Source organism: Echinococcus granulosus (assembly GCF_000524195.1).
Source record: "Echinococcus granulosus chromosome Unknown EG_S00058, whole genome shotgun sequence".
NCBI classification, from domain to species: domain Eukaryota; kingdom Metazoa; phylum Platyhelminthes; class Cestoda; order Cyclophyllidea; family Taeniidae; genus Echinococcus; species Echinococcus granulosus.
In genome coordinates, this window is record NW_020170438.1 from 265,696 (window position 1) to 279,630 (window position 13,935).

General features: G+C 40.1%; 1 protein-coding gene across 1 annotated transcript; it reads left to right on the forward strand. All coding sequences in view use genetic code 11, as the record gives it.

Annotated features, from left to right (window-relative positions):
• On the forward strand, positions 1-8,705 carry EGR_06514 (Mitochondrial sodium/hydrogen exchanger NHA2; the record flags this gene model as incomplete). Its single annotated transcript, XM_024495763.1, has 5 exons — positions 1-95; positions 643-1,050; positions 2,111-2,393; positions 7,398-7,881; positions 8,659-8,705. 5 exons carry the CDS (start codon positions 1-3, stop codon positions 8,703-8,705), a joined length of 1,317 nt encoding a protein of 438 aa, XP_024349827.1.
• Positions 8,706-13,935: the final 5,230 nt, after the last annotated feature.

Here is a 13,935-nt window from a genome sequence, read left to right on the forward strand (position 1 = left end):
ATGAACGTCGGCTCATCAATTCATGATATTGTTGGAGTAGTCATTGAAATTCGGGGCACTTTGAAAGTCCACGCAGATGTGGCCACTTGTGAAGGGTCAGCAATCCTGCTCTCCCACCAATTCACAAGATGGTCATGGAAATATCTAGTGTCTAATAATTATTCTGTTGTGGATTTTCACAGATACACCCTTTTCGCGTAGTCTTAAATATCCGGTAAGTTGAGCAGACTAATTTTTTCGTCGCGTCGGTCGGTGTTGCCTATTAGCCGTTGCTCATAAATAAAATTTTGCTTTAGATTCATTCCGAACCCGTCATATTTAACCTAGTGCCTGTTTTGAGGGTAAGAATAGGTAGGCACTTATCAAAATCACCAACACCACGTTGTACCACCTTAGTCCATCGTAGGGTGAGTTTCTCAGTTTGTCTTAAAATTGGGTTCAGCCTGGTCTAGATCTAGCTCCGCTGACAGTATTAGCCCAACAAACATTCAAATTCTGTAGCTTTTTTGCATACCAGATTCCAGAGAGTCTTGGTTTCACTAAAACTTACAAATGAATCGCATGACTGTTTTTTGTACTAATTTTGCTTTTAAACCTTCACACAGGTATGCTAATGAGTGGCCTTATTCTCCGCTGCATCAGTGTTTTCATTACTCCCTATGAAATATTCATGGGTGGACCGCCAACAGCCGAAACAACAAGCAACACCACCACCAAAGCTGCAGCCGTCTTTTACACCCCCCTCATCGCCTTTCCCACTGCCGCCTTCTCCAACAATATTGCGAACACCACTCAACAATTGACAGATCCACTGATTATTCTGGCAGCCATATTGAGGGTGAATAAGGCACTCTCCAGTGCTCTGCGTCAGATCGCCTTGGCCACAATCCTTACTCGAGCTGGGCTAGGATTAGAACCCGCCACTCTAAAACGCATCTGGAGTAGCATGATCAGATTGACGTGCCTGCCGTGTCTCACTGAGGCGCTTGTATGCACCCTCGTCTCAAAATTCCTCATGAATTGGCCCTGGCCGTGGGCGGCTATGATGGGGTGAGTTCGTTGTGTTGCTGTAGCTTCAGGATTATGCTCAAAGCGATTTTGCTGTATAATGTGGGTGTAGTTTTATTATGATAGTACAAGAAGGCTGATGGAAAGCTGATAGAGATCACAATAAGGAACATTTCCATGCATCTGACAATCCCAAGACATTACGGGCAGTCAATGTATTCATTTACACTTTGATTTATTCATGATACGTCCTTACAATAAGTGGGGAGAAAGCGAAGAGACCAAAGACGAACTTCAAATCAACACTGATAGGCTTTATATTTTAAATGGGTGATTATGTGCTTGAATTTGGGTCCTGTTGAGTCTTCAGGCGGAATAATTCAATGATAACTCATTATGAATGTATTAGCGACCCGAATTAGTAACTTAAAGGTGCAGCATGTGCGTACGTGATTGCTAGCCGGAGGTTGGAGACCGCTGGAATCACGGGGTGATTAAAGTTTGTGTGATGCTGGCCTTCGAGTTATTGTTATCGTACTTGAAGCCCACCTCGATGGGATACTGGCCACCCAGAGAACTTAACTAGAGCGCGAGTTTCATGTCTTTTCGAAATGCTTTTGAACTGGGTGCAAAAACGGATCAGAGGAATATTTTGCTGGTGTTACAAGCTTTCCTGAAAGTAATGATTGAAACTTAATGAAGCAATGGATGTAAAAAAGGAAAGAGGAGCTTAAGTTTGAGGTATAAACTAAGCGAAATAGCTTTCATTACAGTACCTATCTAAATCTGCCTATTTGTCAAGAAGTTTTAGGCAAACGTGAAAATTGGGCAAAGAAAATTTTTTTTTCAATTAGGCAATCAGTATAATTATGAAATTTAGTACAGACGTCAGTTTCTGAACTGACCAGAGTTCCTAAATATTTGCTTAATGTCATTTCCTTCTAATTTCGCGTGACTGAAGTGATTACCCTGATAGAAATTAAGCAGCAACGGGCCCCAAAAACAATCAACAAAATGTGGACCAGAAAAACAGCTTCATTGAAAACATTTTTCTATTCGTAGCCGAAAAAGATGCATTTTACCATTTATTTTCACCAAATAGCTTCACTTTGGCCGCCGTTTCACCAGCTGTAGTGGTGCCAAACATGCTCCGCTTGGAGGTCGCAGGATGGGGAGTGGCCGCGGGAATTCCTACCCTCGTTATGGCCGCCTCCAGTCTGGATGACGTTCTTGCAATCACGGGTTTCGGCGTGTCGCAGGCCATTGCCTTCGCTCAGGGGGATATCGCAATCGTTGCTATCTCAGGTCCACTGGAGGTGCTAGCTGGTGCCTGTCTGGGCGTCTGTCTTGCAATTGTCTTTTGGCTTCTGCCACCACCTGGAATGGTTAGTCTTTCCAGCTCATTTTGGCACCTGTGATGTTACCTAACATTGGCATTTGAGACTATTGACTCATTTGCTTTTCAATTCTTTTGTCAGAAAGTGGCGCCTATACTGATTTCATCTCTTGGTTTCCTATTTTCTTTTTTCCTCCTACTTTTCAGATGTTAGTTGAAAGAGACGCTTCGTTGTTCTATGCATAATTTATCTTCTCACCTTTGAAGTTTTTAAACATCATTTACAAGATTCTTGTCCCCCGGAAATTGGAGCATATCTTTTTTTGCATCCTGTTATTTTTGCCTCTTCCACCAATGGAATTCTAGTTATTAGTTTTCTTTTAAGGCGCTCAGGCCTTGTTAGTTTCTTTAAATTCGCAAATTGCTCTCGGAAGAGCTTTTGCAGCCCTGAAAACACTCTATTTTTCTCCCAATGCCTTATCAATCTCACCGGTGTCTTTCTTTCAAACGCTATTTGGAAGAGATTTTCTGCATCCTTAGACATCGGTGGCTTTCGTATCTTGCATCCCAGTCGCCAGATCCCTTTTAAAGTTCTTATTGAAACTCATCAAAGCGTATGCTTTGACCCCTATTTAAACCAAAAATATTACTTCTTTGCTCCCGTAAAAAATTGATGTCCTCACCCACTGCAAAGTAAATTTTATTCTTTCTTAAGAATTTTTCAGCTGAGTACTTTCGTCTTCCGGACACTAGTTAGTTCCTTACTACTCTACGCTTCTTCTACCTTATAGGCTTAATTTGAAGGATGTTTTGCTGTTCTGAGACAGCATCGACTGTCGCATATAACTCCAAAGCTGTAACACTGCTTCTGGATGGTTATTCTTGCTCAAGAATTGCGTCGACTCCACCTCAAGTGCTAGGTGAAGACTACACTTTGCTGTTTTATTCACTTACTCATTTTGATTGACTATTCTATTTCAATAGTCGCGTTTTTTAGACTAATTTGCTGCCCAGAGATGCTGACCATGTCAAGATCCATCCCAGACCCTAATGTGTAAGTTCTGGCGGATTCTCTTTTGTCCTTTAATCACTCTACCTCTTTCAACATGCTAACTACAAGTGCTGCTTTATTATCACTAAATAGCTCATCCGTCTTCAGATCTGTCGTTTGCCTCTCAAAAGACTGGCCAAATTAAAGAACTGCTTCTTTAACTTTTTAGCTTCTTGCCTTCTCCTTCCGTCTCTCTGAGGGTTGTTGTCTAGGAAACTGGATCTTTTGTCCTCTTCTTATTAGTTTAGAATTGGTTAACAGAACAGAAAAACAATGTTACTATTAAAGCTTGCTACTTTATGCATAAGACCATGCTTAGTTTGGCCATTTTATATGCGATATACAAAGAGAAACTTAGCAGATGTGCAAAAATTCGTGTGGTTTGCGGTATAGGTTGCGACAATGACGCTCACAATTATCCATGAGAGTGGATTATAAAAAGAGATGCGTCATTTAATTGGCATGATGCTCGTTATTGTATCCCACCTTTTCTTGCTTTGAGCCCCCAAGTCACCAAATTTTGATTGAACACAATAGGTCTACTTCCAGCTTGATCGTTTTACAAGCAAATGTGCAAACTCCTTCCCCCTAACTTTATTGTCAAACACGTAAAGAAGATGAGATACGGTGCAGCTTAGCGTGCTGGTATAAGCAGGCACAGAAGTACTCTCTGTCCTTGATGGTAATGCAGGCGTTTGTTTCATAACCGATGATGGAGAAATACCACAAACGCAGAACACTCTACCACATTTAACTGGACTTGAGAGGTGCAATGAGGCGTTAGCACCTACTTCAGGCGGATAGTGAGCTCGTGATGGCGACTGAACAGATGGGTCACACACACACACACACAGTGCGCCACATGCCACATCCCATATTCCACATGCCACATGCACTAACAGATGACAAGCGATAACCTTGGTGACGGTCACTTTGTTGTTCTGCACTTCTTTTGCATGCGTTATAAAACCCCTTTATGATTTCAAATTGTTTACCGGCCATCTTACCTCGTGGCTAGAAGAATGCGCATGATTTGTGTACTTCTGATGTCTGTGTGTGATGGTTTTTCGGTACGGTTGTCCGCTATGGCATTTCTGGTGTGAAAATCACACAATACAGAAGGCGTTCAAAAATTACTTCTCCTTGGGAAGGCATCGCGTCTAGTGAATCAGTGACAAGACGTTCGCATCATCAAAAGACGACGTAAGACCTTTTATCTAATACGTTATTTTACACGTCACTGAATTCACTGATGAAGAGACCTAATGCCGCATTTCAGTGTAAGTGAGAGGGAGAGAGGACCGAAGAGAGACTGCTCCATCCTCATCCAGATCTCCATCTTTCATATACCCTCCGTGATGTCTCTGCAGGTGTTGATTGTCACATTTCCTTGGAATTAGCATTCGACAATTATGTAATCACTTGATAAATAGAACAAAATGAAAGTAAATGGATGGTGAGCAGCATTGAGATCTTGGCTTTGTCTTGGCCTCTTGCGCCAAAACGTTTTATACACATGGAATTTGTGAGAACTTTGCATCTTGTTAGGAATAGGAATATAATTTCTGTTACTTCAGCACATTGGACGTGTTAGGAATTTTCCTCCCGTTACTTAACTTTATTGTAAAAGGATACTAATTCGCTTGTTTCTTTTTGCATCCAGATGGTTGAATCATAGATAGTTGACGAATCCTGGCAGTGAAGATCTGATAGTTTTATATTTTGCATCTTCAGCTGAACCAACACTCTTCATGTTGCTTAAATTCACTAGTTAAATCACTGGACCATAAAGTTATTCATTGTACTTCAACTTTATGGTTAAATTCCCTAGAGGAATGAATCAGCAGTTTAAAAAAATTAACTAAAAGTGATGTCCCTCTGCGGTCATTTAATTGATTCAGACTGTATGTACAATAAATTAAACCCAGTTGCCGCTTGTCTCTTGTGCATCCTTTTAGCACCATAGCAACTGTACAAATATTTTTTTTTACCAGCGCATCATCTCCTAGAAGGCACCCTTGACGGAATACAGATCTGTATTAATAGCAAAATTAACTAATGCAGCTGGAGTGATGAAGGACTAAACCTGCCAAAAGTTCCAGAAGCTGAATTCTTCATTAATGAGAATGTGATGACATACACTTAATTGCTGAGGCTTCTTTGCATAATCCCTTCTAATTTTTAAGTGAACAAATCAAAACAGGATTCACATAAAATGACGGCTGGTGTAAACACAAGCAAAGTGCAAATAACAAACTTTTATAAACTCAAACCAGCCAATGGGATGCAGTCTGTCAGAATGTCCTCATTTTTAAGAACTCGACAAAAAATGTCTCAAGCAGTTGTTGAAAAATGATGAAAAATAATCACTACAGCTGAACAAGCAAATATCACTTAGTTGGCTTGCAAAGAGCCCTACTCGCAGTTAGAATTTTTGCTAGATCATTTATCTGCGGTCTAGCGGCCAACCAAAGTGAATTTTTTTTGCCAAAAAATGGTGAAATGGGAAAATGGCTTCTTCTTTTCCATCACAGTTTTTCTGGGGAGATTCCACTAACTCATACTACTCACTCCATTTCGCTTTCATTTCTACGTTAAGCTTTCTGTTATTTCCCTCAACCGGTAGCTGGAGATAGTGACACTCCATATTTCGGTTGTGGTTGGTCCCTTTAAATTTCCACCTAGAATTTTCTCATGATTTCATCCACCTTCTAAAACTTTATGCAGCATGTTCTGATGAAAGCAGCACTTGATGTTGCTTTAAATCATACTCTCAATTCTTCAGCTTTCGTTAACTCCTTTTTATTTTTTATTAATTGGAAGATTTCAGAGCAGAAATCTTTATTATTGGAGCGCGGTACTCGCCGGCCGGAGTCATGGTCTTGGTCTTCGTCGTTTTTATAATAATCACTGATTAGACCTAATTTAACCGTAGCTCTAATTGCAAAATGTTTCTAGAATACTCCGAAAAAGGAACTTTGAAATAAAAACGCTTTTCCAGGCGTTATTAGCATTCCCTGGAATCTATTTTAATTGTTGAAGATTCTTTTACCTTTTTTTCATAAAGATTTCTGGATTTCCAGGCTTTTCTAGCTTCTTCTCTCCTTTTTTCAACCCTTTTACCCATCTAACTGCCTATCTGAGTACCAATTCGTGTATCCATTAGCCTCTGGTCCATCCTTACTTCAATATAGCTGCAATTTCCATTTTTTACAGTCTCTTCATTAAAAAATTCATCCTTATTCATCAGCCTTCTTATGTACCCATTCACGCGTCAAAGTATTTGTGCATTTGTCTATTTATCTATTCATCAGTCCACCCATTAATTCGTCTACGCCTCTCTTTGTCCACGTATCCAAATGTATGTCCGCCTCTCAATCCATAAGTCTGTCTGTCTGTCAGCCATCCTTCCACCTATCCTAAATTAATTTTCCATTTGTTTGTCGTTCTTCCTATCCAGCCACCTACCTCTAACTAATCCATCATTTTGTCCATTCAGTTGGCCTGGATCTGTCCATCCACTCGTTCATCCATCCGTATGCTTGAAAGCTGCGTTAGTTATTCATACTTCTATCGAACGACTGCTACCTTCATTCTTTCACTAACTTACCTTCTTGTCTAACTAACCAGCTACCCACCCATTTGACCATCCGACACCCACTCATCGACCCAATTTCTCATTTATTTATCTTCCCGTGTGCCTACTCATCTACCTATTTGGGTGTCCTAATTTCACTTATATATTTGTCCACTCACCTATCACTTAATTTATTTCTCTACCTTTCCTCTTCTTCAAAAATTTATTCAACATAGATACAAATTTTTGCGCATTCATCCATTACTCCGGACATTCTTTAAACTGAATACTGAAGTGTCCATTAATCCTTTTTTTCATTAATATATTTGTCTAGTTACTGACCCCCCACCTATTTGTCTAATTTTACACTCTTTAGGAGGTGTGGTCTTTTGAAGTTAACAGAGGTCTGCATTTATCCCCCACAGGAACACAGCAACTCGCTTCGTGGCATCCTCCTCTACTCCGTCTCCATTGCAGCCATCACCGGCACCATCAAGATGGGCCTCCCCGGAGCTGGAGCTCTGTGCTGCCTCGTCTGCAGTCTCACTTGCTCAGCCGGTTGGCAGCACGGAATGCCCTGGCGCTTCAAACACAAGGCTCGGCGCTCCACCCTCGCTACGCAGCCCTCCATCTACGACTATGAAGACGAAGGAAACTCGGACGTGGAAGCCAATCGGCACAATGACTTAGGACCTCGTCGTAGCTCCGATTCCTTGGTTGAGGGGTCGGAATCAGTTCTGACAGAGCACCATGAGTACTACCGACAGCATTTGCGATCATTAAGACGTCTGTTAAAGAAGACGGGACGGGCTGGGAGTAAGAACGCATTAGCTACGGTTTCAAAAAGGAGAAGATTTTCTTTGCCCGAACCAAAACCACAGTATGAGGTGGATGATTTTGAGATGATTGGTGAGTTTTTGAGTCCGTCTCTCACGTATTAAAAATACCAATTCGTTTGTTTATTTATTAGCGTATCTATCTACAATTTGGATACTCGTTTAATCGAGCACACGTCAAATTGTTCATTACTTCCCCGGCAGCTCATTTGTTCACACTTTAATGCTGTTTGAGTAATTTATTTGTCTAGTCATTTGTTTGTCTGTTGATTTATGCTTATTCTTCCGGTGTATTCTGGCACTCAGTTCTTCAATCCATTCGTTTCTCTTTCTAAATACTTAGTTGTTCCCCCATGAAATTATGTAATCGCTCATTCACATGCCCGTCCTTTTTCCATCTTTCCGGCCATCAATTTGCTTTTCAGTTATCCACCTCTCTGCCTGCTAACCAATCCACCCCTCTTGGCACCCTTTCCTCTGTCATTTTTATCTCTTTAATCATAAAATTACCTACTCATTTGAATATTTATTCAGCTACACACCCAGCTATCTACTCCTTTCTTCATCCGTCCATCTGATTATCAAACTATCTACCCCCTAATCCATATCACATATCCAGTCATCAGCCTTCCTAGCATTTATACACCTATTAATCCATTCATCCATGTGCACATCCACTCTTTCATTGCTTTACCTTCCTTTCCTCCTGTTAATTTACCTCCCTGTCTGCTCATTATTCTTCCCCATCCATCTGCCTTATACCCATCCACCTAAATACTTGTATATTTATCTACTTCTCCATTCATTAGCTTAATTGCTTATCAGTTGGCTGATCCATCCATTCATGTAGATCACGGCTGGGTGTCAGATTCTCATTCCCCCACGTATGGAAACTAATATCTGCCCCCAAAATCCTATCCTATTTGGTCTCTCTTGTTCCTAATTTCTGTAACGTTATGACTCTCACTAATCAAAACACGATGTACAAGTTCCATTTAGCATTATTCACGTAAAACTGCAATCCATCCGCGTTTGATTCCCATTGCGAATTGAGCTAAAATATTCCAAACCACATGAAACACTAGCAAGTGGAGTAATTAACCTCGCGGAACAGTAAATACATGGTAAAGTTGTGTGCAACAAGCAGATACTTTTAAGGAAATCCCATTGTGAAAGGCGGATGAATTCGCCTAAACATGCCATTGCGTCGGAAGAGGAGGATTGAGAGCGAAGTAAAAGTAGCAAAAAGAAGGTGGCAGTGGTGATATATGGTTCAGATTGATGGTCATTAACCAACCAGCCTTGAAGGAGTAAAAGCAATTGCATATGGATAACGCTTCCACCATATAACACACACTAACGATTACCCGATCACGGACCATTAATAAGTCTTTCCGGACACGAGATAGTAAATACATATCGTTTAAAAAGTTGTTTGACAAGTATGAGGTACCACTGATTGTCCAAGCGCCAAAGTGTTTTTCGGCACCTTTCCAACTACCAGATATTCTTGGCGACTGGGCATATGGTAAATTATTTATCTTTAGGGATACACATCTTACAGATGTGTCAAATGCTAATCTTTAGCCACCTTCTATTTGTGTACATTATTTTAAACGTTCTTTACTCCGTTGTTGTGGTTGAAAAGTGAGCAGTCTCCGTTTTACCAGTGTGACCTCTTGAATACCACCAATCCAAACATCGATGGCAAATCTCCTGATATTATATGTCTAATTAAATGAATTTATGCTTCTAGGCTATCTTATCTTCACGATACTCCGTATGAATACAGTATGAACGTTGAGATTTTGGACTCTTACCTTGTTAAACCATTCTTCATTGACGACACATACGTTTGAAGCCCGATTTTCTTTTCTGAGTCCACATATCACAAATGTAGAACAAATGCTCTTTATTAGCTCCATGGGAACTAATTGCGTTAAGTCATTTGTTAGAAACCGACTAGCTAAGTTTGAAACGGTAAAAAAATTACAAGGTGTCCTTTTTTTGCCAAGAGTTGCTGCATTTCGGTTTTTCTGAGTAGCAACTGACTTGGCCAGTTCGGTGATGCACTTTGCTAATGCCATTCTAGAATAATAAAAGATCTTTGCTGCGAAAGGCAATTTTCCTCTAAGCCCTTGGTAGGGAACTTGTTTACCCTTGTGCAGCTTTAATTTAGTACGAAAAGTAACTTTAACATTTTGCCAAAAACGTCTCTAATCCCACAAAAAAATAAAATGTAAAAGGGTTATATTTTTATCAAACTCAAAGGAAGTTTTGGCTAGAATGAAACGGGTCGTAAAGCTACCATTAAAATAATTTTCAATCTTCAAGTAAAGTAATTATTTAAGTGCTAAAGATATACCATATTTCCTTTTGTTGTAGTATTTTATCGCTTATTCTTGTCACAATTATCAACACCTAGTTCTGGGAAAAAATTACCTGTTTCATTTTTGAATAGGGCAGTTTTTACTCTCTTACCTGACTTTCCATTTTCAAAGAAATTCAATTCAAATGAAGTTGAAGAAAATCTTCGATAAAACTCTTCATCTTTTTCAGGAAATTGAGGTTGCTGGATGAACTTCGGTCGAGTTAGTAGTAATATCATACTTTAAAATCCCTCAAGAAAATGCATGAAGCAGACTTTTGTGCTTCGGTTAGCTAATCACTCGGTTTTAATTACAGTTGAACTCTTGTTTATGACATATTTTTCAGAACTCTTTTGGTCGAGAAGATTCCCTACTAGGCAAAACTCTTATGGCTTTTTGGAGGGATGGAGCTAATTGCCGATGTGGGTACTCAAAAATGGTTATAAAATTGCGATATTAATCTTTAAAGCAGTGGAATAATCACTCCATGATCCTTGAAGTCTCATTCGTCACAAACTCATCGTGAGATAATGTGATAATTTTAAGAACCAAGGCGCCTATTAAGTAACATTTCATCATCATTTTAGACCGACATCTCGACAGTCAATAGAGAGAAAAGAATGTTTTTGGAAGTTTCTTCCTAATTTTTTTGAATGTATTCCAGAGTTCTCTTATTTGTGACTATAGCTGATTGGCCATCCAGAGCACTCTACATTCGTCTCAGTGCTTAATTCCTGACGGGTTAATCTACTTAGAGACCAGTCTAGCAGAAAAACGCATCCTTCTGTGGTAAAACCACGCAAATACAAAGGTGAAAATTTGCTCGCAGCATATTACCTTCTGTCCACAACAGCTGGTGTTCAACAGAATGATGATTTTTCCTTTATTATACGCACAAATTTCTTCTACCTCTAAAACGACAGCTACGATTATGCTAAAACACTCTTACGACCGGTATATTAGGTCGAAGTGGCTCCTTGACATGCTTGGTCACGAGTAAATATTACTACTCCTTCTCCTAGTTCATCTTTATTAACAAAATTTTAGATGTAATACCTATAAATTCCCCTCGGAAGACTGAGCCTCTTTTGGTATAGGCATTCCTCGATTATACAACGATTTTGCACTAAAATCAGGAAATGCGAACTTCCGCTTACAATAAATCTTTCACTTCTAAAAGGCATACTAGAAGGTTCTATCTCAGGGGAAAGTTGACTACCACAACCGCCCAAATGTTACCTTTTCAGATATGACACGAGCACTTGTACTACCCCACGGGCCATTTCTAGTACTGCCCTGTTTAAACACCACCAGTCTACCGGCATTACACCATTCGATACAACTGTGGTTTAGGGATTTGATTCAGGACGGGGAACTGCGTCGGCCATCATGCGTGTCCATAGATAGATGCAGGAACACTAACCTAAAAGCAGATTTGAGTAAGGAAGTACAAGATTTAAAACAGGTCCATAGGGGACGGTAGGGAAAATCCGTAACGAAACTTCCAGATGGTTCACGGCTAGTGTCGCTTCAGTTGTTAATAGCTTTTCTGCAGAACACGGGACTGGGAGAGATGCCGAAGGTAGACGTCAGCATCAGCTCTTCTATTAGGGGTCATCATTATTCTCCCATCCGTTGCATATGTACTTCTTCCGCTCTACTAAGGCTTATCACGCAGACGTGGAAAAATCAGGATGCATGTCATTTAAGACTGGGTTCGCTTTCCGCTGCCACCAATGTAGCGTCTCGCCCCTGTCACACTCCTGTGACGATGAAAGTCGGGATGCCACATACATATGTCGCTGGTAGCGATCAAGTATTTTAATTATGCTTGCAAATGTGGCAAATCCGGTGGACCTGGAGGCATCGCCAAGCACGATTCTTCAAATATTTTGGGCTGTGGTGGTACATTTTCCTTGGGAGTAGCTCCTAGTAACAAATTTGTCAAAATATATTCCTGCGTTTAAGGATTAGTTAGGAGAGCAATGCATAGATTTGCACATACTTCGCCTATCATGTTTGACATGAGGATAAAATTTGGAACACGTGAAGACATTGTCGACGAAATTATTCATTTAACCCATTTTTTATCTACAAAACTCAAATTCAGTGGTCCCATTTTAAAGTGCTTGAATCACTACTTCTGAATTTGTCCTAGCCGGTTTTACTATCAATGAATCTTGAATTTCTTCCTAACATGAATTAAAAATGACACCTTTCTCCAGTTTTATTTGTTTTAACTCATCTCATTTTATAACTTCGCATAACAAATGAACCACAAATCACTTTAAGTTGGTCCTATAAAAGGTAACTATGCTTGGTATGTCTCTCCGCTCTGTAGAAAATGCGGAATTCCAGTTACTCCTGAAGGAGCTGAAAGTAGTTTCATTATTACTACGAAAAATAAATGGGTGGCTAGCTGCTTTGGACCATTTTCACGCCAACGGCGTGGAAGCTAATGTAAGTGTTTTTTCACGATTTCTGTAGTTAAAATTAGGTAAACATCCTTTAAAAGGCCTTCAAAGTTAGTATCTTCCGAAAAGTGGGCTAAGGTTTGAAGTATAAATATAAATATAATTGCAGTGGATATCAAATCATGTAGGGCCACTAAAATCACTTAAAATCGGATGGCCAAAGTTGCCGCAGTTTTCGGTTTAACTCGCTGCGATGACCCTTCGTAATCTATAAAGAATAGTAAAATGAATGCTAGTCAGTCCACTGCTATGATGCTCCGTATTGTGCTCTGTACTGTTCTGTTTTCTTTAACCCTTAGCCACAAATCATCAGTCCAAATCAAAGCATGCAATTCGATCTTATGCGCCTTGTGAAGCGAGTTTACCCCGGTAAAAAAAAATCTGCCAAAGTTCCCCATAACATGTACTACTTAGCGATAAGAGAAGATTCCGCAGAAAAGTAACAGTTAAATTTTACACTTTGATGAGTAAACTGAGGTAAGAAAAGCCCTTGCATTTTAAAATAAGGTGAAGGAACATGTAGTTATTTATCCACCCACTTTGTCACTTTCATAGAGCGGCTCTTTATCCCCAGAAGGCGGCGCTCGATTTGCATGTATGTTGCGCGTGTTCGAAGAAACTACAGACGCGATCCCGTGATTAGAATTTATTGGCGATTGTATTCAATTAGCAACTGAGTTCACCGGCTTGACATCACTCAAAAGTTCATTTTCAGCACTAAAATAAACAATGGGATACTGTGAAAATAGTACTATTCTACACAATACACAGCGCATGACCTCACACCGTATTTTAGGATACCGCCACTTTCTCCAAATACTTCAGGCGGTTAAACTCCAAGCGATAAGTATCAACCTTCCGTAGAATTATACTATCAAAAAGGAAATGCAAAACATTTGAGAGATGTAGCTTAGGAAGGAGCGAATGCGATCCTACTGGATGTTTTGCCTTAACAGATAAAAGATTGCGAAATGGTAAATTGGTGGGTTTGCGCCTAGTTGAGAAAGGATTAATGGCGACAAATGTATTTTCCACACACAATGTTTGGTGTGTTAAGGAGCAAAATGCAGTCATTTACTTTCCATTCGAAAAACTGCACCGACCTATTGGGATGATAAATAGAGAGAGTCCAGGAAAGGTACTTATCTTAAACCTCAGGTGAAACAATAGCATTCTTCCATGGCACTATCCACCCCATGTCCCCGTGTTCGCCCACATACTGCAGTCGTCACGTGACAGTTAGAGGCGCATGATAACCACCGACCAGACATGAAAGAAATTCAC